This window comes from Anguilla rostrata, chromosome 18, assembly GCF_018555375.3.
Source record: "Anguilla rostrata isolate EN2019 chromosome 18, ASM1855537v3, whole genome shotgun sequence".
In the NCBI taxonomy this organism is placed as follows: Eukaryota; Metazoa; Chordata; class Actinopteri; order Anguilliformes; family Anguillidae; genus Anguilla; species Anguilla rostrata.
Window position 1 is genome coordinate 897,927 of NC_057950.1, and position 27,074 is coordinate 925,000.

A 27,074-nucleotide genomic window follows, 5' to 3' on the forward strand; every position below is an offset into this window, starting at 1 on the left:
ACAATTTTATATGCTCTTAATCTCATCACACATGTCTGCAGAGCTCACAGACACAAACACAATGTATGAGGAGATTCATAAAAAGTGACATGTATGAAGGGATATGAACACCGCTGGTGCACTGCCTGATTATTTTAACATGTTTATTTGTGTCAGAGCAGCAAATGAATTATTCACATTAGCCAAAAAGCTAGCTGGCTAATTAGGTTACAGCCTGATGGTGTAATCCATACCACAGCAGGGTACAGTGGAGCAGCTCCAAAAGTTTCAGTTTTAAATCAGAGATAAGAGATGTGTAATTCACCGTTCGCTTTTGAAGACTGACCGCTTCTGCAGAGATAATGAACAAGAAGCCTGTACTCATTAGTTAGGAAACTGGGGTAAGGAATAGTTAAAGCCATAAGTGGGTAGTCAGGTAATAAATAATTAACAAATACTTTTCAGTCAGTTGCATTTTCTTAATCAGCTGAATTAAAATGGAACCCACCAAACTCTGATGCGGGCGTGCCTCTTCCTCACTGCTCTCTCTATACCGCCCGTCCTCCGGTCAGGCTTGGCTCCGCCCCCTGGCCTCGGCCGCGATCTTTCCCGCCCTTTAACCCTTTGAAGAGCAGGTGTTTTTGGAATAAACTGCATAAATGTGCAGTTAAGAATGCAGCGCTGGAAGCAGAAAGTCAGGAGAACATTCCATTCATCAAGCTAGGATGTTTCTAAAAATTGTGCAAAATAAGTGAATGTAGCAGCATACAGCATGTATACAGCAAATACATTCTCTGTGATGTCACCATCACATCCATGTCACAGATGGCTGGCACAGGGGCCATTTGGGAGTCTGGCAGGACAAACGGTCACTTTTGAGTCTTGATTTAAAGATGAAAAGCGTTTCTGCTTACTGTGCGAAAGCGTGAGGTCACACAGGTTTCTCTGATTGGCCGGATCGTGCAGGCTGTGGAGCGGCGTGTGGACGGGCTCGTCTTCCTCCTGCCCCGGTCCGCAGGGTCGTTGGCGGGCGGACCGCCGAGCGGCACAGCCACCGGTGGCGTGTGTCACTGGGAGACGCACCTGTGCAGTGACGCCTGTTTAGAGGCGAACAGCAGACCCCTGCAGCTCGTCTGGGGCAGTTTCAATGAGGGAGCATAGCGGGGGGGGCATTAGACTGCGGGAGCTGGTTTATTTAATCTAAACACACCGCCCGTGGGGCTAACCATCTCTAGCCGCAGTGGGGCTAACCGTCCCTAACCGCAGTGGGGCTAACCGTCTCTAACCGCAGTGGGGCTAACCGTCTCTAGCCGCAGTGGGGCTAACCATCTCTAGCCGCAGTGGGGCTAACCGTCCCTAACCGCAGTGGGGCTAACCGTCTCTAGCCGCAGTGGGGCTAACCGTCTCTAGCCGCAGTGGGGCTAACCGTCTCTAGCCGCCCGTGGGGCTAACCGTCTCTAGCCGCAGTGGGGCTAACCGTCTCTAGCCGCAGTGGGGCTAACCGTCTCTAGCCGCAGTGGGGCTAACCGTCTCTAGCCGCCCGTGGGGCTAACCGTCTCTAACCGCAGTGGGGCTAACCGTCTCTAACCGCAGTGGGGCTAACCGTCTCTAGCCGCAGTGGGGCTAACCGTCTCTAGCCGCCCGTGGGCTAACCGTCTCTAACCGCAGTGGGGCTAACCGTCTCTAGCTGCCTGTGGGGCTAACCGTCCCTAACCGCAGTGGGGCTAACCGTCTCTAACCGCAGTGGGGCTAACCGTCTCTAACCGCAGTGGGGCTAACCGTCTCTAGCCGCAGTGGGGCTAACCGTCTCTAGCCGCAGTGGGGCTAACCGTCTCTAACCGCAGTGGGGCTAACCGTCTCTAGCCGCAGTGGGGCTAACCGTCTCTAGCCGCAGTGGGGCTAACCGTCTCTAACCGCAGTGGGGCTAACCGTCTCTAACCCCAGTGGGGCTAACCGTCTCTAGCCGCAGTGGGGCTAACCGTCTCTAGCCGCCCGTGGGGCTAACCGTCTCTAACCGCAGTGGGGCTAACCGTCTCTAGCTGCCTGTGGGGCTAACCGTCCCTAACCGCAGTGGGGCTAACCGTCTCTAACCGCAGTGGGGCTAACCGTCTCTAACCGCAGTGGGGCTAACCGTCTCTAGCCGCAGTGGGGCTAACCGTCTCTAGCTGCCTGTGGGGCTAACCGTCCCTAACCGCAGTGGGGCTAACCGTCTCTAGCCGCAGTGGGGCTAACCGTCTCTAACCGCAGTGGGGCTAACCGTCTCTAGCCGCAGTGGGGCTAACCGTCTCTAGCCGCAGTGGGGCTAACCGTCTCTAACCGCAGTGGGGCTAACCGTCTCTAACCGCAGTGGGGCTAACCATCTCTAGCCGCAGTGGGGCTAACCGTCTCTAGCCGCAGTGGGGCTAACCGTCTCTAGCCGCAGTGGGGCTAACCGTCTCTAACCGCAGTGGGGCTAACCGTCTCTAACCGCAGCCTCCTAATAAACAGCGCCTGCAGGCCTGTGTGGCTTCCTCTCAGTCAGCTGCAGTGGGAAAGCAGGAGTTGGAGCGCGAGTGATTTAAGGGGTGAAACACACTGGAACGCAGGACTGGCTGGATGAGGGATTCCTCTCTACAGCCACCCACCCGTGGTTTTAACCCTTTATGACCATCTTCGGCTGCCTCAGAGAACGCGGTCTTGGACCCCGGAGGCCCCTGGAGGTCCTCCCCTCCCTGGTGGCGGCTGTGGCGGTGGTGTGGAGGCGCAGTTCAGACGGGCGACGGCGGCTGGTTTTAGCGCTGCTGGGGGGAGGGGGGGGGTGTGGTGGGGTAGGGGGGGCACTTTGTCTGATGAACTCTTGTCACTGTCTCACTAGCGGCTGATTCGTGTCTCTGGGTCCCTGCTTAATGAACTGCATCTCAGTTAAGCGGAGCAAACTGATATTCCCCTTTGGCCCATCTCACAAGTCCTACAGAATGAGTGGCAGGCCAAAGCATCCAATGGTATCGCCGCTCTGTGCTGGTGGGGGCGGAGCCCATATCCATAACGATCCATAACGTGTCCCAGCATCACCCATTCGGACGCCCCTGTGTAGCGGATAATGAGCTTTCATTATGGCCGTATCATCTTCCCTTCCGGCATCAGAAAGAGGACTCACTGCTGACCCCTGTGTGTAGTACTGTGTACCTGTCAGTGTGTACATCAGCACATGCTGACCCCTTTGTACCTGTCAGTGTGTACATCAGCGCATGACAGAGATGATGACATGCGTGGGATTTACGGTGCGAACGGGAGAAGAGGTCGCCACCAGGCGTGTGCGGAGGGCGGTAACTGGGTGATTTACGCCGCCATTCGGGCTCGTCCGTATCAGACGCCATGACATATTCCCCCACCCCCCCGTCAGTCAGACGCTGTTAATCCTCTCAAAGGAAGCCACACAGGTTTCTCATATCCCCATTTTACATTAAGATATGCTCGCACGCACACAGATATATCCCAGCATGCATCAAGACACGCACACACACATATGCACACACACACACACACGCATGGCTAGGGCACCATCTGCCAGGGGCATGAGGTGATAGTTTATCACCAGGAGAGAGATGAAAATGCAGGTGTGATTTCTTCCTGTCCCTTTAAGCTGTGAGGTCACAAATATGTGATTAGAATGTTCTGAACTGAACATTCTAATGCTGACGTCATAATCACTACTGGTAACTGAAACCAGTGTGGTTCTAGAACGTTCTTGGAAAAAAAACATTCTAAAAAAGCCTACCCTTCAAAGGGTGGATGGAGACTGGACCAGCCTGCCCTCGTGTCCTCTGTGTGGTTTCCTGTGTGTTGGGTTGACTCAGGCAGTGGGAAAGCAGAGAGGGTGACAGGCAGGGAAGGGATCACAGCTCAGAAAGCACCTTGTCGAACCCCCACCCATGTGAGAGACTCACATATGGCACCGGTCGACCGCCCCCCCTTCCAGAAAGACAGCAGAGATGTGCTGCTAACTTGGCTTGCATGGCTTTGGAAGTCAGGCTGTGCTGAGGCCTGTCTGAATACAGCAGGCCTTCATTACTCCTGCACCAGCTCCAGGCTCGCGTGGGATTATCACCATCTCATACAGGCCTGCCTGTTATCCGCTCCCCTGTGCAGCCACAGGCCGTACCTGGCAGACTGTACTAGCTGTCACAGCGCAGGCCTCCCTGCATGCGTGCTGTGTGCCGGGTGTTATTGGTCCTGTAGGATAAGGTCTGGAGCAGCACGTCAGAGGGGGTGTGACTGTGTGCTTCAGCTCTGAGGGAAACGCGCTGCTGACTGAGCCGAGTGGGGTGTGGTGATGCCGTACAGCTCCATGGTAACCAGGTAATGTGATCCTGTGCTGCTGCGGTAAACAGCGACGGATTAAGCCGGCCTCCACGAGTGATGATCAAACAGATTTCCCTGAGAGCTGCTGAATCCTTACAGCAGGGCTGATTATTGCTAACTGTGGCCCTGAGACAACACGCATCTGTCCTTAAGTTTGACTGACAAATAAATATAGCGTATGTTTTAATCCCCCACTAGTGACTGCCAAACTGTTTCAGTGATGATGAAATTCAGCAACTGGATTTAATGATCAAAGTCATGAGCATATATGGACGAAATGCAGGCCCCTCTGTGTATTTAAATTATGCCTCCCACTGTGAGGTGAAATGTGTCTGACTTCCTGAAATGATTGCCTGTGTGGTGTGGTGTGTCATGGGAGATGTAGTCCATATTTACATACAGCCGTTCAGAATGCTGATCTAGGACCAAGTTTTTCCATGTAGCTATCCTAACCTTACCCTGGTATATCCCAGATCAGCACTGGTACTTGGAAATGCTTTATTAAAGCAGCACAGGCGCTGTGAGCGGAACTTGATCTACTGACCTCCTTACAGGCCCAGATGGCCTTCTTCCTGTCTCTTATTACCAGTGCTGCACTCCTCTCCTCCTCTCCCTCCCTCTCTCACTCTCTCTCTGCTCACCTCTCTTCACTCTCCTCCTCTCACTCTGCTCTCCTCTCCTCTCTCTCTGCTCTCCTCTCCTCTCCTCTCTCTCTCTCTCTCTTCCTCTCTCTCTCTCTCTCTCTCTCTCCTCTCCTCCTGCCTCGTGGAAAGCCACGCCCCCTTTTTGTTTGTCGCCCGCACTCTCAGTGGGAGGGTGCTACAGGCACAGAGACGGGCGCCTGGCTCGTCCCGAGGGCGGAAGACGGGTTTCGCGCTGCACGACTGTGCCAGACCTGCGCAGAGTGAGCTCACAGCACAGCACAGAGGAGCGCACAGCACAGAGGCAGCAGAGGCTCACAGCCGAGCGCACAGAGTGAGCTACACAGCTCAGAGAGAGAGCGCACAGCACAGAGTGAGCTCACAGCACAGAGAGAGCTCACAGCACAGAGAGAGCGCACAGCACAGAGTGAGCTCACAGCACAGAGAGAGCTCACAGCACAGAGCGAGCTCACAGCACAGAGAGAGCTCAGTGCAGAGGGAGCTCACAGCACAGAGCGAGCTCAGCACAGAGTGAGCTCACAGCACAGAGAGAGCTCACAGCACAGAGAGAGCTCACAGCACAGAGTGAGCGCACAGCACAGAGTGAGCTCACAGCACAGCACAGAGTGAGCTCACAGCACAGAGAGAGCTCACAGCACAGAATGAGTGCACAGCACAGAGCATTACAACGCGCCTGCTTAACAAAGGCCTGTCAGGGGATTCCATTACAGGCCCATCTGGCGTGACTCACACTGTACAGAGCCGGTCCACACTGCAGCCCTTCAGGTGAGACACCTGGCAGGCTGGCGGGCTGGCAGTGCCCCAGGCTGGGCACACCGGGTCCTGAGGCCCTAGCCACCCCGCTAAAGTGCCTCGCCACACGCGTGCCTGTGGTCTCCACACGGGCGGCAGCGCGGTCGCATACACACAGCTCCAGAGCACAGGACTATGGGTAATCACAGGACCACAGGACTATGGGTAATCACAGGACCACAGGACTATGGGTAATCACAGCAGCACAGGACTATGGGTAATCACAGGAACGCAGGACTATGGGTAATCACAGCAGCACAGGAATATGGGTAATCACAGGAGTGTAAGGACAGGAAAACTCTGCGGATTTCATACAGTCAATAATCCTCTGACTTGAGAACTGAACGGGGAAAGAATTTTTAATTCAATTTGAGCGCACTGACCTGAGCAGGGATTGCTGTTTGATACAGAGCCTGGATGACTGACCTCATTGTAGAGAAGACCAGAGTACTGATGGACCTCAAGTCCCCAAACGAGGACGTTTCTGGGACAGCAGAAACTCAAGTTCAGATGTCAAAATTCTTTTGTTCTATTTTCCGTTTGAACAAGGAAGATGGAGATCTGATCTTTCAGGGCAATATGTAAAGCAGAGGGATGCCCTGAATCTTGGATGAAGCTTAAAATATTTAACAAATTTTCAGCTCAGAACAGCATTTCCCTGTTAACCATGATTAATGTTACTTGGAATGTGCAGTTTTAGCATAAAGATTTGCATAATAACACTGCCATCAAAGGCATAGACAGCTATGTGTATGATTTTAAAACGCGTCTGGGCACAGGGCGTGCATCGCTGTGGGGTGTGGGGTGTAGGGCGTGCGTCGCTGTGGGGTGTGGGAGGTGCCTGGGCGTAGGGCACAGGGCGTGCCTGGCTGTGGGGTGTGGGAGGTGTCTGGCTGTGGGGCGTGTGGGGTGCCTGGGTGTGGGGTGTGTCTGGGTGTGGGGTGTGGGGGGTGCCTGGGTGTGGGGGTGGGGTGTCTGGGTGTGGGGGTGTCTGGGTGTGGGGGTGCCTGGGCGTGGGGTGTGGGGCGTGTCTGGGCGTGGGGTGTGGGAGGTGCCTGGGCGTGGGGGTGTCTGGGTGTGGGAGGTGCCTGGACGTGGGTGTGCCTGGGTGTGGGGGTGTCTGGGTGTGGGGGTGCCTGGGCGTGGGGGTGTCTGGGTGGGAGGTGCCTGGACGTGGGGTGCCTGGGTGTGGGGGTGTCTGGGTGTGGAGGTGCCTGGACGTGGGGTGTGCCTGGGTATGGGGGGTGTCTGGGTGTGGGAGGTGCCTGGACGTGGGGTGTGCCTGGGTGTGGGGGTGTCTGGGTGTGGGAGGTGCCTGGGCGTGGTGTGCTGGGGAGAGCGGTGACGCTGAACACTGCGCAGGCCGGGTCTTAAGCCTTTATGCCTTTGCGTGTTTCACAAACCGCTCCAGATCGCTCCGCGCCGCGGGTTTCCTGGTCATCGGATACCTGCCTCAAATCTGAGCCGCGGGATCACATGACCTCTCTGTGCGGTTCTTCAGTTGCACTGAGAGCCCTTGGCGCTGCTCCCTTCTCTCCTGTTACGATATTTAGCGAGTTCAGAAACGTTCTGCGCATCAGGAGACATGTTTTTAAGCGTCTGAGTGGAGCTCATGGGGGGGGGGGGGGGAGTTAGAGTTAAATCCATCTCCCCACTCCAGCTCAGAGTGCTTTCTCTCTTATTAGTGTGCCGGGGGGATGTTTGACCCTCTGCTGTGTACCAGCAGTGTAGAGCGGGAGAGAAGCCCCCCCCCCCGGTGTCTGCAGTGAGGCACAGGCAACGCTGCATTAGCCGCATTAGCCACGGTGGCGGTGACTCATATGGAGGCCCTGGTGGCGGCCGGCGCTGATCGGGGGGGAGGGGAGGGGGGGGGCGGGGGGGCTGGTCTGCGCTCCGGCTGGTTTAGGGTTACCTCATCGTAACGCGAGCGTTCGGGTGGGGGTAACCCGAGTGGGGTTTTGTTAGTTTTGGGCGTGGCACGCGGGGTCAGGGACGGGAGGGACGGCAGCAGCTGTAGCGGTCAGCGTGGGACGTGGAAGGGGGGGGGGGGGCATGTCGGGGGGATGCGGGAGGACGCCAAGGCCTGCGCCAGACTGGGACTCAGAACTCTCCAAAATACTTTAGATGCCGGTTCAGTCTGAAAACAGCTGCAGAACTTTGGGACTTTTCAAGAAAATGCGTTGCTAATCAAAACGTAATGAAGAATTTAGTCCTGAATACTGGTGAGAATGGATGTTTCCCTTATAACTGTGAGTCATCGAAAGGGATGCTTGCTGCTGTCTAAAGGGTTGGGGGGGTCATTGTTCTGGATCAACAGGACGACTGATCAGCGTTTTATGGCACAGAACTGATAAAGAGACGTAGAAAAAGAGGGTTTTTTTCTCTGTGCGGTGTCACCCTGCGTACCCTGGGTCTGCTCTGCTGCACACGCAGTCTGGTCGTCTTCAGACTCCCTGAAAACCGCTCCTGGCGAAGGTCAGGGCTGGCAAAGTGGGCGTGTCACATGCTGATGTATTGTTTCCCATCTCAGACCTTCAAACCTGCTCCCTCCTTCCTCTCCTCCCTCTGTCTGTGCAGTGATAAAGATCTCTGATCTGCACTTCTTTATTTTAAACATTAAATGACCTGTTTTGGGCGCAGTAAAACGCTCGGATGTCTGTAACGTTAATGCGGCAGGAGGCTTGTCCGTGTGTCTGTGGTGTAAAGCTGGTAGAGGCACAGGGAAGAACTGGCGCCCGGCGTGGTAAAGGTAACTCCACATAACTGAGGCCACGAGTCTGTTGTGGCTTTACTTAGTGCAAACTCTTGCATTGGTTTCCCAGGCCGTTTAAATGGATAGTTCACTTTCTGGGGTTTTCATATATTACTTCTGTTTCTGCGTATGTTTTTGATTGGTCCAGACGGTTGTATGTGCGGTGGGGGATATTTTAGGTATTCAGAAGTGTCACTGAAGACTGGCTGACTTTGCAGTGGGGGGCTCAGTGCCATTGGGATTGAGGTCTAAAAGCATGAAAATATGCTTTCAGAAACGTATATAGTGATGCTATGTTTACACAGACTGAATGAATAACAGACACACTTCTGTGAGTTTATTCACTCTTATAAACATAAACATCTGGGACTTAACGCTTGAGTCCCTGAGGACAGCAGGTTAGGTCTCAGGTTAGCACAGGAATATATTGGTAATATATGGTTAATATCTGGGTTAATATGGGTAATATAGGTATTTTTTGGGTAATACGAATATTATATGGATATTCAGGGTAATATATGGTTAATATAGGTGCTCTTCTGGAGGAATAACATCTCTGTTTTTGGAAGTTATGTGGAACATTTTCTGTTTCTTCGAATTTATTTAAAGTGATTCATTCTTTCCTCTGGTTTTCAGTTGTTTTTATCTAAGTTTAGAAACTGGCCCAGATTTCATTCAGTGTTCTGAAGCCTGACTGAAATTTTCAAAACAGGGATGACTTTTAAAAACGAATTAAAAAGGACTTCATTTTTGTCTGAGCACAGGAGTGAAATGTTCTGGACCAACTGGTACCATAAAAAACGGCTCCATCTAGCCATTCTGATTGATGGGGTGGGGGTGGGGGTGGGTGGGGGGCGCTGGGCGGGGGGGCTTTTACAGGTTGCCAGGCAGAGGGCATTAGGAGAACGTGGGACACAGATATTCAGGACAGTTTGTTCCGTGCGCACAGTCTATTGATGTCTCGGTTTGATCTCTGGTTTTATTCCGTTTCAGACTGTACACAGATTGTAAGTACACTGTGTGCACATCGTGAGTACGCAGATTGTAAGTACACTGTGTGCACAGCGTGAGTACGCAGATAGACACTGTGGCCCAAACGGAGTCGCAGATTGTAAGTACACTTGCACATCGTGAGTATGCAGATAAGACCTGTGCGCACATCGTGATGATGCAGATGTGGAACTGTGCCATCGGCGCAGATGCAGTACACTGTGTCAATCAGTGGTCGCATTGTAGGTACCTGTGGCACATCGTGAGACGCAGTTGTTAAGTACTGTGGTCATCGTGAGCTACACGCATCAGCAAACCTCGGCCCCAAACCACCGGATGTGTCCGCCAGACTTGAAAGGACCCGTGTTTGATGATGACATGTCAGACTGCTTTCCAGGGCACTGCATACATGAGTTATGTCATTCTGTATTTGGCCTGTGGCTTATTTGAAGACGCAGGGATTGTTTAGACGTGGTTCTGTATGCAGTGTTGCAGTCAGCAATGTGGGGGTGCGCGGGCGGGACTTTTGTAGTGCTGTAGTACTGTAGGGCTGTAGTGCTGTAGTACTGTAGGGCTGTAGTGCTGTAGGGCTGTAGTGCTGTAGTGCTGTAGTGCTGTAGTGCTGTAGGGCTGTAGTGCTGTAGTGCTGTAGGGCTGTAGTGCTGTAGGGCTGTAGTGCTGTAGGGCTGTAGTGCTGTAGGGCTGTAGGGCTGTAGTGCTGTAGGGCTGTAGGGCTGTAGGGCTGTAGAGCTGTAGTGCTGTAGGGCTGTAGTTCTGTAGGGATATAGGGCTGTAGAGCTGAAGGGCTGTAGGGCTGTAGGGCTGTAGTGCTGTAGGGCTGTAGGGCTGTAGGGCTGTAGAGCTGTAGAGCTGTAGAGCTGTAGGGCAGTAGGGCTATAGTGCTGTAGTGCTGTAGGGCTGTAGGGCTGTAGGGCTGTAGAGCTGTAGTGCTGTAGTACTGTAGTGCTGTAGGGCTGTAGGTCTGTAGTGCGGCGGATAAAGTGTATCCCCGCTGAAGTCCTACAGCTTGGGCCGGGATGTGAGCGAGCGGCGTGTGTTTGTGGGTAATCTTTAGTTCCGTCCAGCAGCAGGTCAGGACTCCCGCCAGCCTGTTTAATGAGCTGGAGGACCAGGCTGGAGGACCAGGCCGGACACTCAGTGTGTACCTTACAGTGTGTAAGGCTGTCCGTGCGTTCAGACTCCAGGCTGAGTGAGAGGAAGGATGGACGCGCCTCTCTCTCTCTGTTTGTTATCCTTCACTAACACTGATAGGGGGAACGAGGCTTCTGCGTTTTAAGTCTGCATAATTACACCATCATGAAGTCTCTCCAAACTGCAGACCTTTTCCGTTTGAATTGCATGGAGGTCAAGATACTGACCCGTTTCACCCAACCCGCTGCTCCAGCATGTCTGAATCTGTGTAATACCAACAAATTCCCCTCAGAACTTCTGTAATGCTCTGTTTTAATTCCAAATTGGTTGGCACAGAGCCTGACCCACATCCATCAAATCAGTTTGTTTTCAGCTGTTTACGGTGAGGATAAAGCCTGCACCGTTAGAATGCATAATCAGATAATGCATTCCACGCCAGGACAGAGGAACAGCGTGTTTCATAATGAGGGGGTTCAAACAGTTTCATTAATCATGTTTTAAATGGGGAGAAATCTTAAAGTGATAGTCCAATTTTTGGGGAAATTCGCTTTTTGGCCATCTTGCCCAAAGTTGGAATATAAGATCAATACCAATTTCATCCCTGTGCATCCAGTATAAAAATTTTAGATAATATCTACAGGTTGCATGCTAACATGTGCTACCTCTATGAATGGCTGCAGATGGAAGCAACGGTAGCTTTGCCAAGTATTGAAGGAAATGCACCTTCTAGCATCTCCTATAGTTATTTACACTTGCATCTTGCGTGTTTATAACAAGTAAAAATAAAAACAGAAAAAACATTATAGTGGTGTATATACACACACACACACTCTGAAGACAGAGACGTGAGACAGAGCAGCATCAGCAGATATGAGGGAGAGTAGTAGATGTGAGGGGGAGCAGCAGCAGCAGATGTGAGGGAAAGCAGTAGATGTGAGGGGGAGCAGCAGCAGCAGATGTGAGGGAGAGCAGTAGATGTCAGGGGGAGCAGCATCAGTAGATGTGAAGGGGAGCAGCATCATCAGATGTGAGGGAGAGCAGCAGATGTGAGGGGGAGCAGCATCAGCAGATGTGAAGGAGAACAGCAGATGTGAGGGAGAGCAGCAGATGTGAGGGGGAGCAGCAGATGTGAGGGAGAGCAGCAGATGTGAGGGGGAGCAGCAGATGTGAGGGAGAGCAGCAGATGTGAGGGAGAGCAGCAGATGTGAGGGGGAGCAGCAGATGTGAGGGAGAGCAGCAGATGTGAGGGGGAGCAGCAGATGTGAGGGAGAGCAGCAGATGTGAGGGGGAGCAGCAGATGTGAGGGAGAGCAGCAGATGTGAGGGGGAGCAGCAGATGTGAGGGGGAGCAGCAGATGTGAGGGAGAGTTTAAGACTCGCGCGTGACACAGAGCGGCAGGTCCCCCATCGCTCAGGGTACCTGGGCGCGTGAGTCAGAGCGGATCTGTCTTTGGTGAGTCATCGCTTGTGTGGAGAAATAAAATAAGCCTGGAGAGATGCCGCCCCCCCCCCTTTAAGGGGCCCGCTCATCGAAAAGCGTTTGTAAGATTTCATTAAACAGTTTATCCAGGATCAATAGATACCAGTGCCTTTATCAGGTAGATTTTCTTTTTTAGTCTGATCTTAATTACATCTGTATCCTCATTCTGCTCATTGACTTCTCTGCTATATATAATATAGTCACTGTACTTCATCTGTAACTAATAAATGTGTCATGATTTTATAACATAGTAGAAATACATTTGCATTGTATTTTTTTCACAATTCACAACATTAACACAACAGTATTTGTGTTTGTATTGAAATGGATTCCAGGGAGTCTCTGCTCAGTTGTACCACGCACACGCACACACGCACACACGCACACACACGCACACACACACACACACACGCACACACGAACACACACACATGCACGCACACACACGCACGCACGCACACATACGTACACACACGCACATACGCACACACACACACACACGCACGACCGCCCTCCACTCTGCCTGACTCTCCAGGCTACAGACTGCACCGCCTCAGGAATGAGGCCAGCTTCATAACTGCTTCATAACCGCTTCATAACTGACTGTACTACACTGCAGGCCAGCGTGAGAAGCACTTGGAGGAGAAACAGGTGGAGCATTTCTGTCCGTGTAGACTCCTAGAGACATTGGGACTGTTTCAGCCAATTGTGCTCCTTTTACTGGTACGGTTGAAAACAAAAAGACCTTTAAGGATCCTTTTTTTGGGGAGAGGGGAGCATGGGGCTCTAGATAGGGGGATGGAGGGGGGGCTATACTAAGTTGGGATGATGTGACTTTATTAACAACATTATTTAATAATTTCTCCTCACCTGTTACGGACTGCCAGAATAGACCTAACAGATGGAGAACACAAGCGGTATGTTTGTGTAACGGGGAAGAAAAGAGGGGCTTTTGAAGTTCTACTTTAGAGGTTTTTTTCCACCCAATATGGTTATATGAAAATTTTTTTTAATGTGAATGCAGTTAAGGATCTATACTTGATGTTTTAAAGACTTCCCATAAACTGCTCTTCCATTTTAGTTGGAAATAAAACGGAATGTGGAAATGCCAGTAGAAGCAGTGGCGAGCTGGGATGGAATTCCTGGTCTGGATCTCGCGCTTCTAGTGCTCTGTATCAATATTAGGAAGTTATTAAAACCCAGAAAGACTGGGAGTAAGGAGGGGCAGTGTGATTACTGACAACGCTCGTGCCAAAAACTACATCCTGCTGTTTGGACAGTAAAGCAATACTTCACTGGTGGAAGCAAATGGCGGGTACACTCTTGGGTAATTGGCGGAGTTCCCCTGGTTTGTAGCCCTGGATTTTTCTGCTGGATGTGATGTCTCAGCACATTCGCGCTATATGCCTGTGATAACGAAAGCCATTTAATTATGAGAGACATGCGTGGCACGCAGGCATTAAATATGCAAGTGTGGCCTGGACCACCCTGTGGAACCACAAGGGAAGAAGAACTGTTGCTTCAAAGAAGGCACATGTGCGTAGTCGCTAATCCCTTCTGAGAGCTTAAGATTGCAGACAGGATGCCAATTGGATATTCTGCTTCTATTCTAATGTATAAATAAAGTAATTCTTTCTCCATAAATGCGGTTTTGGCTATCAGGATCCGCACTTTGTCCTAAACTAATGCACAATCAAGTTGTGTTTTCTTGCATCACCTGCTGATGAGTTGTGGTGACCTTGTGACCTTTGCGGCTTTTTTTTGGGCAGAAATCATGTTGCTTTCGTTTTTTAATAATTCATCATTGGGAAAAACTGTTTGCTTGTATCCATACATTACATTGCAAAACCTACCGTACATTACATAGCAAAATGTACCATAAATTACATAGCAAAACCTACCATAAACTACATAGCATAATGTACCATACATTACATAGCAAAACCTACCGTACATTACATAGCAAAACTGACTATATCTCAAAGGCAGGCCTTGCAAATGCTTCACTGGTGAGCATGGACCATGCTTTAGAACGTGCTGTTCTGGGAATAGCTGCAGTGTAATGAACATGTGCCCTCTTACAGTACGCACGCTCAGAGTGGAGATTTACCACACGCACAGTAAGCCTGGGGTTGCTTCCTCTTAGCCTGCGTACTGCGGACTTCTGCTAGCCTGCAGTGCTGCTCAGAGCAATAATTTCCCCTCCGACGGGCTGGAAGCCAGCCTCTACGGCTTTGTGTTCGAGTGCACTGAGCTGTATTTGGAGTGCAGCAGAACTACCCTGTAATTCATCCAGTTCCCGGTGATGCTTTGTGGTGCTTCATTAGACGGACAATGGCGTTTGTGTATTTAAATGTGTCTTTGTGTGACCTCCGCTCTGCAAAACACCGGTTTTTCCGGTTCTGTTTAGAATGCCTGTGCCAAACACAGTGATAATATAATCAGTTTAATTGAATTTAAATCCTTTTTTATGAGTGAGGCCTCGCTGAAACTGAGCTGGGGGGAGGAAGACTGCTGACTGTGTGACTGAGTGATGAAGATGAAAGGTTACGTAGCACAGGTGCTACGATCTGTAACCCGCTTTACACACGACAACCAGAGTCCTGGATTTGTGTCTTGGAAACAGCTTCTTATTTACTGTAGGAAAATACTTTCCATTTGATTCTACTCCACTGATATTAATTCAATAGAATATCAGTGTTGCTGTCATTTCTAAATGGACTCCCTCCTTTGATAAAAATCATAGAACATCTCTCCTTGCACATCGAGGTCTTTTTTTTCCTCACTGTTGTGGTGATTTGTGTTTGTGTGCGCGCGTGGATGTGTGTGTGTGTGTGTGTGTGTGTGCACATGCGGGGGTGTGAAGGTGTGTATGTGCATGTGTGTGCGTTGCGTGACTGCGTAGCCCCGCCCACAGAGGCAGAAACCCATGTGCCCAGACACGCATGTTTGTGGACCGTCCTACGTGCGGAGTCTTACTGTACGTGGCTGGGGGCCGAAGCCACGCTGGTATAAAATAGGTTTGAGTGCGATCGTTTTGGGCCAGACGCGTTTACACCACGGTTGTGTTCTGTCGGCGCTGAGAGGGACACAGAACAAGTCCAGCAAAGGTATTGAAAGCCGAGTGTTTCTGAGCGTTTCTGTTGGAGTGTAAGTTTTTTTTCCGGCTCAGTGCTCTAGGATATCAGTGAGAGGAGATTCTGATTTGCTCCTCAGTTTTGGGTCGAGCAGTGACGGTCTGTTTTAGCGTTAGCGGACCTGTTGTTGCGGTCTCCGTTCTCAGTGGGATCAGGAGAACATGCTGTCCTCGGCCGGTTCTGGTCCTGCTCAGTTAAACAGGTTCCAGACACGCCGTTACAGGAACGGCCCTGTTGGACTGGAGCTCGGGGAAACGACCGCTGCTTCGCCAAAAAACTGTCAGTGTGAGGAGAGAACCTCCGCTCTGTCTCCGGGAAACTGGGAAGTGACCCCAGCCAGCCCTCTCCCCTCCCGCCCTCACGCAGCCTGTGCCCATGGCGACCGTCTTGTAACGCCGGGGTTGACCTGGTCCATGACGCTAACCTGGCTAACCTTTACCCATGATTCCTCTCCCCAGCACACGTCGGTGGACGGCTACCCCGAGCCGCCGGTGGCCCCGCCCACCAAGTCCAGCAGCCGGCAGAGCCTGCCGCGATGCCGGAACTCCCTGGCCTCGGCCGGCGACGAGCACCCGCACGTGGGCAACTACCGCCTGCTCAAGACCATCGGCAAGGGCAACTTCGCCAAGGTCAAGCTGGCCCGGCACGTGCTCACCGGACGAGAGGTGAGGCTGCTCGACCATCGTTTCTGTCCGTGTCCCCGTTTCGTCCTGACGGGGTTTAACAATAACTAGGTGCCCGGGGCAAGCAGATCCAAGTGTCGGACCAGGTAAAACTGCTTAGCTGCTTGCCTGATCGGGCGTATGACAATTCAGGGCTAATTCACGAGGCTGTGAGGCAGGGGTTGGTGACTGAGACCACCATCTTCTCACAGAATATTGGTCAGAAAGTCAGAAACAGTAGTTAGACTCTGGTACAGTAGACTCATGATAATTCAGCAAGATCGGTGAACGGACTGGAAAAAGGAGGTGGTGTCTGACAGTGCTTCACACTGTAATGAAGGAGAAGAAGAGAGTGGATGCCATGTCAGCGGGGGTAAAGAGACCTCCAGGTGTTTTCACCTGCTGGTGCCGACTGGCAAGACTGGCGCCCAAGAGCTGAACCCTAGCCCCTCTTTGACCCTTCGGAGAGCAGGTTTTTTGGAACGTTTTTTTTTTCAGAATTCCAAGTCAGTGTTCTAGAACTCCATTACTTTCCATTACCAGCAGTGATTGTGACATCAGCATTAGAATGTTCAGCTAAGAGCCATAGATACCGGCCTCCCGGCTCGTCCGTGTGACAAATTGCTCGTCGTTAAGTAATGATCTGCCAGCCCCAAGGGATGTGCTCAGTGCATTAATCGAGCCCACCAGGCACTCCACCGGTGCTTAACCAGATAATATCTCTGCTCCATGAGGCCACTGTAGCACACATCAGGTGCGTCATATAATACAGCTGTGCGGTTTGTCCACTCTTACGCTGGTGTTATGTGACAATGATGGTTACTACTGCAAAATATTATTATTATTTTTATTATGAGTATTATTATTATTATTCGTAATAATAATATGCCCTGCTGTCTTTTTTAATATAAATTTGAGCTCATAGTGATTCCTGCCCTGGGATGTTTAATGAATACAGGCCCTGTTGTCTGGTAGCTGTAGGCAGTCCCTGCTGGGCCCTGAACCACTAGAGCACACCTGGGTCAGAAGCGTTTCTGATATTTGAGTACTTTAACCCTTCGGATACCATTAAAATTGAAAGCATCTTGTAGATCCCAAGAAAATGAATCCAAAATGGACTAAAAATGTAAAATCACATGAAGGAATATTTTTTTCAGAATATCATTACAAGCAATAATATATCAAACAATATCACAAGATGAAGAGTAATTCATAGTAAAAGTGGGTATTGTACTGGCATTGAAAGGGTTAAAGCGTTTAACCAGGTCTGCTGCAGATTATTGGCCAGCTGCTCTTTCTGTCTGCAGAGCCTCAGTGAGCTGCGAGGGGTTATCAGGCTGCCCATCTCCTCTCCTCAGCCCCTCCGTGAGCACGTACCGCATGGCCCTGCATCCCCTCCGCCACATTACGGCTTATCTGTGCGATCCGCCGTCCACGCGCCCCATAACCCCCCCCCCGTCCCCTGTCCCCGCGGCGTTTCCATCGCTGGACCTCAGCCCTGTGAATAAACAGCTGTGATTTCCCCTGCCGACCCGCCAGCCCGGCCGTCTCCCTCCCTCACACACAAACAACAGCCTCGTTAATTACCGCCCCATACGCCTGCTGGTTGTTCTCTATAATATTTTATAAAGGGCAGGTAAGCCTGTGCGGCAGCTGGCCGTGATCACGCCTGAGGTCTGGCCGGGGATCACGCCTCTGGGTCCTCGCTGGCTCCTTGATGCGGTTTCTGGTCCCGTGTTTGGAATGTTCTGTCACCACGGTTACCTCTTGGAATAGAGCTTACCCCTGGATGAAACAGAGGAAAGGATTAAGAGCCCTCATCCTTTTGAGTCTGTGTCAAGAGGAAGTGGAGAGGGGCCTGTGTGTGTGTGTGTGTGTGTGTGTGTGTGTACGTGTGTGTGTGTGTATGTGAGAGACAGAGGATATATACTACTGCCCACTTAAAAGGGGTATAAAAGAATATGAATGCTGATAGAAGCATGCCGCTCCCTGCCCCACACGCACTTAGACATTTCCGTCACACTCTGGCCCTGCCGCCGGTCCGCCTGACGCCAGGTGTGGCTGCTGACCGTAAGGACTCCGCGATGACACACCGGCCCTCTGACTCTGTCCAAACAGTCATCTCAGTCAAAGTGCTCTGGAGTGCTTTCATCCCCCCCTCCCCCCTCCTTAATTCCAGGAAGTAGTGCTCTGCTAGACAATGGTGCCTCTGCACCTGCCAAGACGTTTTACCACTCAGACAGCCGCACAAAACAACTTGAGCGGCTGGGACTCTCCAGAGGGCACTCAGCCTCCTGCCAGGCAGGTTCCTCCTGAAAGGTGTCATCCAGTGTCGCGGGTACCAGCAGAGCCCAGCGCCGGGCGCAGTGTTCAGCTCTGCGCAAGGGGCTCCACGGTGCTCCCATTTTAGGGGCATTTGCTCCTGGAAATTGATGTGCGCTAACTGGAAAACTAATTTAGGAGTGCATCTGCTAATTGGGACGCATAAGTGTGCTCCTAAATCTTTCAACTTAGGAACACGTCATCCTTGGAAAAAATCAGCCCCATATTGAATGCATCTTAAATGCAGTTGACCTCCCACCATGGCGTCTGTTAGGAAGGCCAAACCGGTTGTGTCCGGAACTTGTCATGTCCACCGAGCAGGACATCAGTGGCCACATGCGTGTTTCCTCACGTTGATGTGGACTCGTACGCCCAGAGTAGCGAACGCGCGGGCTGTCTGCAGAGACATCCTGTGCTGACGTAAGGCTGCGCTATTGTTAGAACATAAATGAGCACTTTCTGGCTGCGTTGCCTAACTGTGGTCCAGGAAGATCTCCAGTGTCTGCAGGCTTGCGCTCCAGCTAGGCACTTAGCCACCCCGATCGACAAATCGCTGAATTTGTGATGGAAGCTTCTCTCTCCAGCCCTGAGGGGGAGAGAGGACTGTAAAAACAACCAGAGAACCTGCAAAATGGTGTGTGCCCCCCCCCCTTACCAGCCTCAGCCCACCCCACCCCCCCAGGACCAGAGTTTAGTAGGCCTGGTTTAGGGTTTCTGTGCAGAGCCTTGTTAGCCAGTGCCTTTTGGGCGAGTGTTACAATGATGTACAAAAATGCTGTAGTGGAACAGTGGCCTGTGGCCCCTCCCTGTGTCTGGAACACAGGCTAGCGCCTGTGGCCCCTCCCTGTGCCTGGAGCACAGGCTCGCTGTGGGTTTGATCCACAGTAAGTGCACAGTTCTCACGTGTCATGTCTCTTTGATCTCCAGGTCGCTGTGAAGATAATAGACAAGACTCAGCTGAACCCTACGAGTCTGCAGAAGGTAAGAGACACACTCCGATTCCTCTGCTGGGATACGCGGCACGGTCCTGTTGCGGTACGGTCCGGCTGTGATACGGTCCTGTTGTGGTACGGCCCGGCTGTGGTACGGTCCGGCTGTGGTACGGTCCGGCTGTGGTACGGTCCGGCTGTGGTACGGTCCTGTTGCGGTACGGTCCAGCTGTGATACAGTCCTGTTGTGGTACGATCCGGCTGTGGTACGGTCCTGTGGTGCCATTTGATGCATAAGGACAACTTTTCATCTTCCTTGTGGCACAAAAAACGTCATCCTTCGCGTTTTTCCTGAGAATCTCTAGCCCTGGCCTGGCTGACATTAAGTGTTTGGACGTGCTGTTCTGCAGCCTGGCTGGTGTTAAGCATTTGAACGTGCTGTTCTGCAGCCTGACTGATGCTAAGCGTTTGAACGTGCTGTTCTGCTGTTCTAAAGCTCTCCCTCTCATGCGTCTCGAGAGCTACTCGTCCTGCCGCCCTCTCTCCAGACCCTGCTGGTACAGGCCACTGTTTACCGTCAGGAGCTGCAGCAGTAACTGCACTTACAGCTGGTTGCACATTAACTCCTGTTTAAACTCCCTGAGCGGCTAAACTGCGTCTTTATCCCAGGATGGGCTCTTACGGGAAACAGATGCAGAACCGAGACCTGTTCCACACGCTGAAAAGCCTCCTGCTTTTGCAGTGCATTGATGATCATGTCTTAGGGGTGTGTGGGGCCCGTGCAGTACAGTACAGTACAGTACAGTACCCCTGGCTGTTATGCTGTGTTTTGGAGTTGTGCATTAGAGGTGAAGGCAGTAACCGGGCTGTAGATGTTAACCAGGCACTGAGGGCAGAATGAGTGAGGCGTAGCGGTGGTCAGTGGTTGCAGGGGTTCAGGCCTGTACCATCACACAGACGCGTGCCCTGAGGATGCCGTGCAGTGCTGAAATGTGATTGATGGAGCACTGAGGCCCCTGTACAGGTAGTGGACCAAAAAAAAAAAAGAAGCAATCAATGCTAAGTTGCTTAATTGGGCGGGACGCCACCGCTGCTTCTGATTGATGCGGCTCCTCGGTGCCCCCGGTGTAAACGTGCGGTCACCTGATTGGCTCCTGATTGCCGGGTTTGGCTTCGCTCTCCAAACGAACGCGCTGACTCTGCGATCTCGGAGCACAAGCCCGCGGAGTCCCGCGCTGACGTAGCTGTGCTAAGTGCGGAACGCAGCGAGCGCTGGCGCTTCGGGCGCTCCCGCCAAACCCGCCTCAGCGACCGCCTCGCTTCCATAGTTACCCAGGTGCCCCTCTTTCACAGTTACCCAGGTGCTCTGCTTCCATAGTTACCCAGGTGCCCCTCTTTCACAGTTACCCAGGTGCCCCTCTTTCACAGTTACCCAGGTGCTCTGCTTCCATAGTTACCCAGGTGCTCTGCTTCCATAGTTACCCAGGTGCTCTGCTTCCAGTTACCCAGGTGCCCCTCTTTCACAGTTACCCAGGTGCTCTGCTTCCAGAGTTACCCAGGTGCCCCTCTTTCACAGTTACCCAGGTGCTCTGCTTCCATAGTTACCCAGGTGCTCTGCTTCCATAGTTACCCAGGTGCTCTGCTTCCATAGTTACCCAGGTGCCCCTCTTTCACAGTTACCCAGGTGCTCTGCTTCCATAGTTACCCAGGTGCCCCGCTTTCACAGTTACCCAGGTGCCCCTCTTTCACAGTTACCCAGGTGCCGCTCTTTCACAGTTACCCAGGTGCCCCTCTTTCGCAGTTACCCAGGTGTCCCGCTGCAGACATGCTAGCTGTAATTACAGGCAGCCAAGCCCAGCCAGCATTTTTTACGCATGACCCCATTGCATGCTGGGATCTTATTTACTTACAGTAATTAATGTCTGAATCCCACCTGTGCAATAGCCTCTGGTTGGCAATATTTGGCAACCCGTTCCTCAGGTGTTTCTAGAGCAGCCCTGCCCAACTCTGTTACCTCATCCGATAAGTTTTCATTTCAGTCCTCTTCTCTTTGGACTGGCAATTAGTAGAGTAGGGTGTGCCAAGTTATGGTTGAAATGAAAGCCTACAGGACAGTAGATCTCCAGCAACAGGGTTGGGCAGCCCTGCTCTAGCTGTTGAATGAGGTGTGGCTTTGTTAGGGTTGAAATTAACACTTATAGGATGGTAGATCTTCAGGAGCAGGCTTGGGCAGCCCTGGTGTATGTGCAGACTCAGGTGGGGCAGCCCTGGTGTATGTGCAGACTCAGGTGGGGCAGCCCTGGTGTGTGTGCAGACTCAGGTGGGGCAGCCCTGGTGTATGTGCAGACTCAGGTGGGGCAGCCCTGGTGTATGAGGGAATTCACCCGAGGCTCAGCACTGTGCTGAATGCCCGCGGCTCCTGTGTGAGTCCATTCAGCCGTTAAACTCACAATTCCTCACAAATATAGAGGAGCTGAGTCAGCATGTGTGCTTTTTTTTTTGTAGAGCAGACAGTCTGTGCGCATTTTATATATTGTGCTTTACAGAGAATATATGCCACGTCGTTTATTTAAGGAAACCAGTGACGGATTCCACCCCCTGCCCCCCCGCCCAGGTACAGGGCTGACTAATCACTAATCGCGGCAGTCGGGCACATTTTCTGCTTCCTGTCGAACTCAGAAACAGCCGTCTGGCCTTCTGCTCGAGGCACAGTGCACCCTAAAACACCACCAAGTCTCGCAACAACAACAGCCGTCTGACAAGCGATAAGCTTGAAACGCCTTTCATCTTGATCAATCAAAGAAACCTCAACACCTAATCACACACAATTTCCAGAAAGAAAAAACCTGTACTAACAGTTAGTCTTTAAAAAATGTAATGACGTAACAAAGAGTACTTTTGAGTGCGCTACTCAACTGACTGATAATCAGCATCTCATACCATTACTCCAGTGACAGTGGAAGGAGGTGCTTATCACCAACCGCTAGTGCTATTGGTTGACTTAGGTGTCAGTCAGGCCCCTGTTCTACTGCATTTGAAAGGGCAGGAATCACAGATACTGTAACTCACCACAGACCCATGTGACCCCGTACCAGACGAAATGGAGTGCAATGATTGTGTGGCAAACACGCCTGCCACAGGCCACCGAAGTGGCTTTTCTTTGGGGCCCTCCAGCACAGAGACACAGGGAGATGATGTTAAAACAGTCCACATTTATTCCATGAGGGTTTGGCAAGATGTTACAGCCAAGTGAGCAGATCTCAAACACTGTCATGACAGAGAAGCTCCTGATGTGGGTGGGGATGGCAGATTTAACCTGTGCGCAGTGATTACCTCACTACGCACAGGTGCAGCCACTCCTGTTCCTGGGTCCAATTAGCCTGGCCAATTATCTAATTATTAACCAATTATCCAATTGGCCAGGTCTAATTAGCTTGACCCAGGGCAGGTGTGGCTGCTTAAACCAGCCATCCCCACACCACATACCCCCAACGCCAAACTGAGGCCAGGGAGAATCCCTGGCCGAAGCCTACTCCCCCCACCCCCACCCCCACCCCCACACTCCCAACAAAGCCAAAGACAACAAACAAAACAAAACACTCCAAACACGCTAAAAAATTAAATAAAAAAAGTCAGGGTGGTGGCCCCGAACAGTCCAGTACATGCGGTGACCCTCCTTCGGACGACCAGGCAGCCCTTCTTCCTCCTCCCTCCTGGAGCACGGGAAGTCCTGGGCTGCTCTGCTGGCTGGTGGGGGCGTCACCGGCTTGGGCTGTTCCAGGGGCTGTGGTGGGGTGGCTGGGCTGGTGGGCTGGTGGACTGGCCTTGTGGTGCTGGGGACCAGGAACCCTCGTGGCTGTGGTGGCCGCCAGTCGGCTCTGCTGGCGGGCGGCTGCAGGCTTATCCCCTCATGGGCTCCGGGCAAACCAACCAGGCCAAAACAAAGAGCTAAAAACAACCAAACGGACGAGAAAGGAAGCAAAACGGCGCGGCCACCGCTCGTGCGCCGCCCGTGGCTGACCCGCCTTCCCGGCCAAGTCCAGCTCACGGCGCGACCACCTCTCGTGCACCGCCCGTCGCTGACCTGCCTCCTCGGCCAGGTGCAGCTCCTCAGCGTCCCAGCTGAGGATTGCCTCCTTCCCCTCCCTGGTCATCTTCCGCTCCCCATTTTTGGCCCGGAGGATCCGCCCGAAGCCCTGTCGGGAACACCTCAGCCGCCCCTCCTCCAGTGTGCTTCCTGGCTGGCCCTCCTGTGCCTCTTTGCTGTGCTGGAGGAGCCCCACGTTGGGCGCCACTGTGGCAAACACGCCTGCCACAGGCCACCGAAGTGGCTTTTCTTTGGGGCCCTCCAGCACAGAGACACAGGGAGATGATGTTAAAACAGTCCACATTTATTCCATGAGGGTTTGGCAAGATGTTACAGCCAAGTGAGCAGATCTCAAACACTGTCATGACAGAGAAGCTCCTGATGTGGGTGGGGATGGCAGATTTAACCTGTGCGCAGTGATTACCTCACTACGCACAGGTGCAGCCACTCCTGTTCCTGGGTCCAATTAGCCTGGCCAATTATCTAATTATTAACCAATTATCCAATTGGCCAGGTCTAATTAGCTTGACCCAGGGCAGGTGTGGCTGCTTAAACCAGCCATCCCCACACCACAGATTGGCTGTGGGCAGAGGAGGCAGAGTTACAGTAGAGTCACTCACTGTCCGACTCTGCTGCTCCTTCAGCAGTGAACTGCAGTATCTCCTTTTGCCACTACATGGCAAAAAGGCCAGAGATGAGAGCTGAGCGAAGATGTGAGCTACAGCCTGGTAAGGTCATTACAGTACTCTGCAGGAGATGTACTCCATAAGCCAGTATGAGGTTTTATTAAGCCCAGTTTTATTTTTCCACAAAGTGTTAAACATACTGAACCATTCCACTGTGCTGCTCAGCTTAGCAGCATTGAGTCAGCATCTATGGCACAGATTCTTCGGTCTTTGAATTCTCATTTTAATGTGGCCTGCTGCACAATAAAATTCAACCGAACTGGCGAACCACAAGATCTGTTTCATTGCTTGTCTTTCGGTTGCAGTTTTCTGTGGTGGGAACAGCTAAAAATATCAGAGCGAGCCCGTGGATTAGCAGGCCCGCGTCACCGTGCCTTAGAGGGAAGGAATTCCGCTCGCTTCCTGATTACTCATACGATGCTCAGTCTGTTCTGCTCAAACATACACGACCCAAAATCCGTGAGCCTGGTCTGGAAGCGCTGGAGAATTCAAAAACAGTAGAGAACGTTGTTTCTTTTTCCTCTGTCAGACCAAATATCATTTCCTCTATCACTTTCTGATATGGACATAAAAGCAAATGGATGCACAAGCCTTCAGAAAAATGAGTAAAAACAGAGTGCTTGGCAAACATACGCCAACATCCCTATTTGAATGAAACGTTCCTTGTATCAGGCGGTTTGCTGCACGCCGCTGAAGAGGCGGATTTGCGAATCAGTTTAAGCGTCAGCTTCAGCAGGGGAGCGCTCTCTGGAGACCGCTGTTTTTCGCGCGGCTGTGTAAAACCTGCAGCGTTGCGCGCGGAGAGGGAAAGCCCTGCAGTGTTGCGCGCGGAGAGGGAAAGCCCTGCAGTGTTGCGCGCGGAGAGGGAAAGCCCTGCAGTGTTGCGCGCGGAGAGGGAAAGCCCTGCAGCGTTGCGCGCGGAGAGGGAAAGCCCTGCAGTGTTGCGCGCGGAGAGGGAAAGCCCTGCAGTGTTGCGCGCGGAGAGGGAAAGCCCTGCAGCGTTGCGCGCGGAGAGGGAAAGCCCTGCAGTGTTGCGCGCGGAGAGGGAAAGCCCTGCAGCGTTGCACGCGGAGAGGGAAAGCCCTGCAGCGTTGCACGCGGAGAGGGAAAGCCCTGCAGTGTCGCGCGCGGAGAGGGAAAGCCCTGCAAACGCATTACGACCCTCAGTTGTGGTTTAAACGCCGCTCGCGCAGCGTGTGCATTTAAAACACATCCAGTCAACATCGTGGCTTTCACAACTCTGCTCCAGGGACCCACCGCTGCTATTTGTCACAGCTGATATCTGCATCAGTTCAGGCTGCTGAAACCATATGATTAAAATCTCTAACATAGTTTTATACTTCTGTACGTTCATTCCAACATAACGCTGGTTTGGCTCAATTTGCTCTGTCATTGAACTCCTATTTTCTTTTACAGTTTCAGTATGCAGATGACCACAGTTTCAGCAGTTAAGACCCCAATGCTTCACTCACTTGTCAATCTGCAATTGAACCAGTTCAAAAATGTTGGCTGTGTGATGTTGTGTGAGGGGGAAATGCTTTAATGTGTGTGATGTTGTGTGAGAGGGAAATGCTTTAATGTGTGTGATGTTGTGTGTGTGAGGGGCTTTAATGTGTGTGATGTTGTGTATGAGGGGGAAATGGCTGGCTGCATGTCTCTTGTACTGGAGTTAATGAAGGTCGGTCACTGAATGTGACTCTGGCTAAAGCTGACTATCTAATGATCAAATGTAGTCTCTTGATGTGCTGCTGCTGGTGTGTCTATGCCCCATGTTGGGGAAGGAGCTGCAGTGTAGGCTTCAGAGCTGCTTGTGTGTAGATGTGATGCAGGGACTCTGAGCGACTGTGAGGACGGCGGGACAGGTGAGGAAACAAACACCTGGTTTCACCCGCCTTTTATCATCCTGTAGGTGTATGCAATTAAAGCGCTATCACTGAAAACACCATAAATCCCTTCCAGTGCCGCTGACCCTATGAAATCATTAACTTGAGCTAACATTGACTTTGAACAAACACTAATATGGAAAGATTTGAGGGAGCCAATCGTTCCTTCCTCTTGGCCATTACACAGATGTTTGAGGGCGGGGGATTGGCCACAGGAAGGCCCAGGCAGTCTGGGTTCCCATTCCAGTGGAGCATCTTGCATTTCTAGCATCTCAAAGATGCTCATTCGCTGATGTCGCTCTGGCTGTCTGTAACCACGGCGATGGGCCAAACGGCATTCCAACAGTAGGTCTCCAAAGCCCAAGTCCAAGATTTCCCAGGTCCAGCGCAGCCATCCTTGTTAGTCAAGAAGGTCCTGTGGAACATGGCGCATTTCTGCTTCTCCATATTTCTTTATCACATACGGTACATGGTATGGATTTAAGGGGTTGCGGACTGTGATGTGTAATATTATGTATTTGTAATAAGCTTTATGTATTTATTAAACAGGCTACAGTTAAAGTAGTCTAAAAATGTGGCTGGCTCTGTGGCAGGTCAAACCTCAGAACACATACTCGGGGGGGGGGGGGGTTGCCTGACTCAGTTTGTTCTTCCGGAAGCTGACAGCTGAGAGCCGACCACATCCTCATCCCCCCGATTTCCACCCACAGTCAGCCAGTCGTACCCAGACCGGAGGAAGTGTGGCTTCAGGGTGCAGAGAGAGGGAGAGAGAGCGAGAGCGAGAGCGAGAGAGAGAGAGCAGGATGACTAATGACTGTAGGAGAGAGGCTGATTCTCCTCAGGACCTGTCTAGCAGGAAGCGTGCAGGCGTGAGGGCCTCTTAAGAGGCTGTCCAAAAAAAGTTGTGTGTTCTTCAAATTTGGCCATGCTGGTCAATACGTACATGAATATATGAGGTTGGTTGGTTGGCTGGTTGCAGTAAACTCCTTTAACATAAAGATAGTAGTAACGTATGGTAGATAGACCACTAGCTTAGACTTGTTGAAACCAATAGGATTGCAGGATTTATAAGTGGAAACCAATCAGATCACAGGATTTATAAGTGGAAAGCAATCTCTCTAACAGTATGTTCCCTTTGTAGGCGTAGTAGGGCCTGCTGGGTCGTTAGCCTGTTTGCAGAGCCCACTGCAGAGTCCCCCGCCCCACCCCCCGCCCTGCTGT

At 51.8% G+C, this 27,074-nt stretch overlaps 1 protein-coding gene and 1 long non-coding RNA gene across 3 annotated transcripts in view; one reads left to right on the forward strand and one right to left on the reverse strand.

The window, feature by feature from the left end:
* The window catches only part of mark1 (MAP/microtubule affinity-regulating kinase 1), a 79,779-nt gene that overhangs the window by 5,453 nt on the left and 47,252 nt on the right, over positions 1–27,074 (forward strand). For both annotated transcript variants that reach the window (XM_064316638.1, XM_064316637.1), the window contains exons 2-3: positions 15,743–15,949; positions 19,196–19,249. In XM_064316638.1, the coding sequence (XP_064172708.1) occupies positions 15,743–15,949; positions 19,196–19,249 (261 nt within the window). The remainder of the gene's footprint in view (positions 1–15,742; positions 15,950–19,195; positions 19,250–27,074) is intronic.
* LOC135244402 (uncharacterized) overlaps positions 17,429–27,074 on the reverse strand; it is a 58,799-nt gene continuing 49,153 nt past the window's right edge. Inside the window, exon 4 of the long non-coding RNA XR_010326961.1 lies at positions 17,429–17,731. This is a non-coding gene — a long non-coding RNA (uncharacterized LOC135244402). The remainder of the gene's footprint in view (positions 17,732–27,074) is intronic.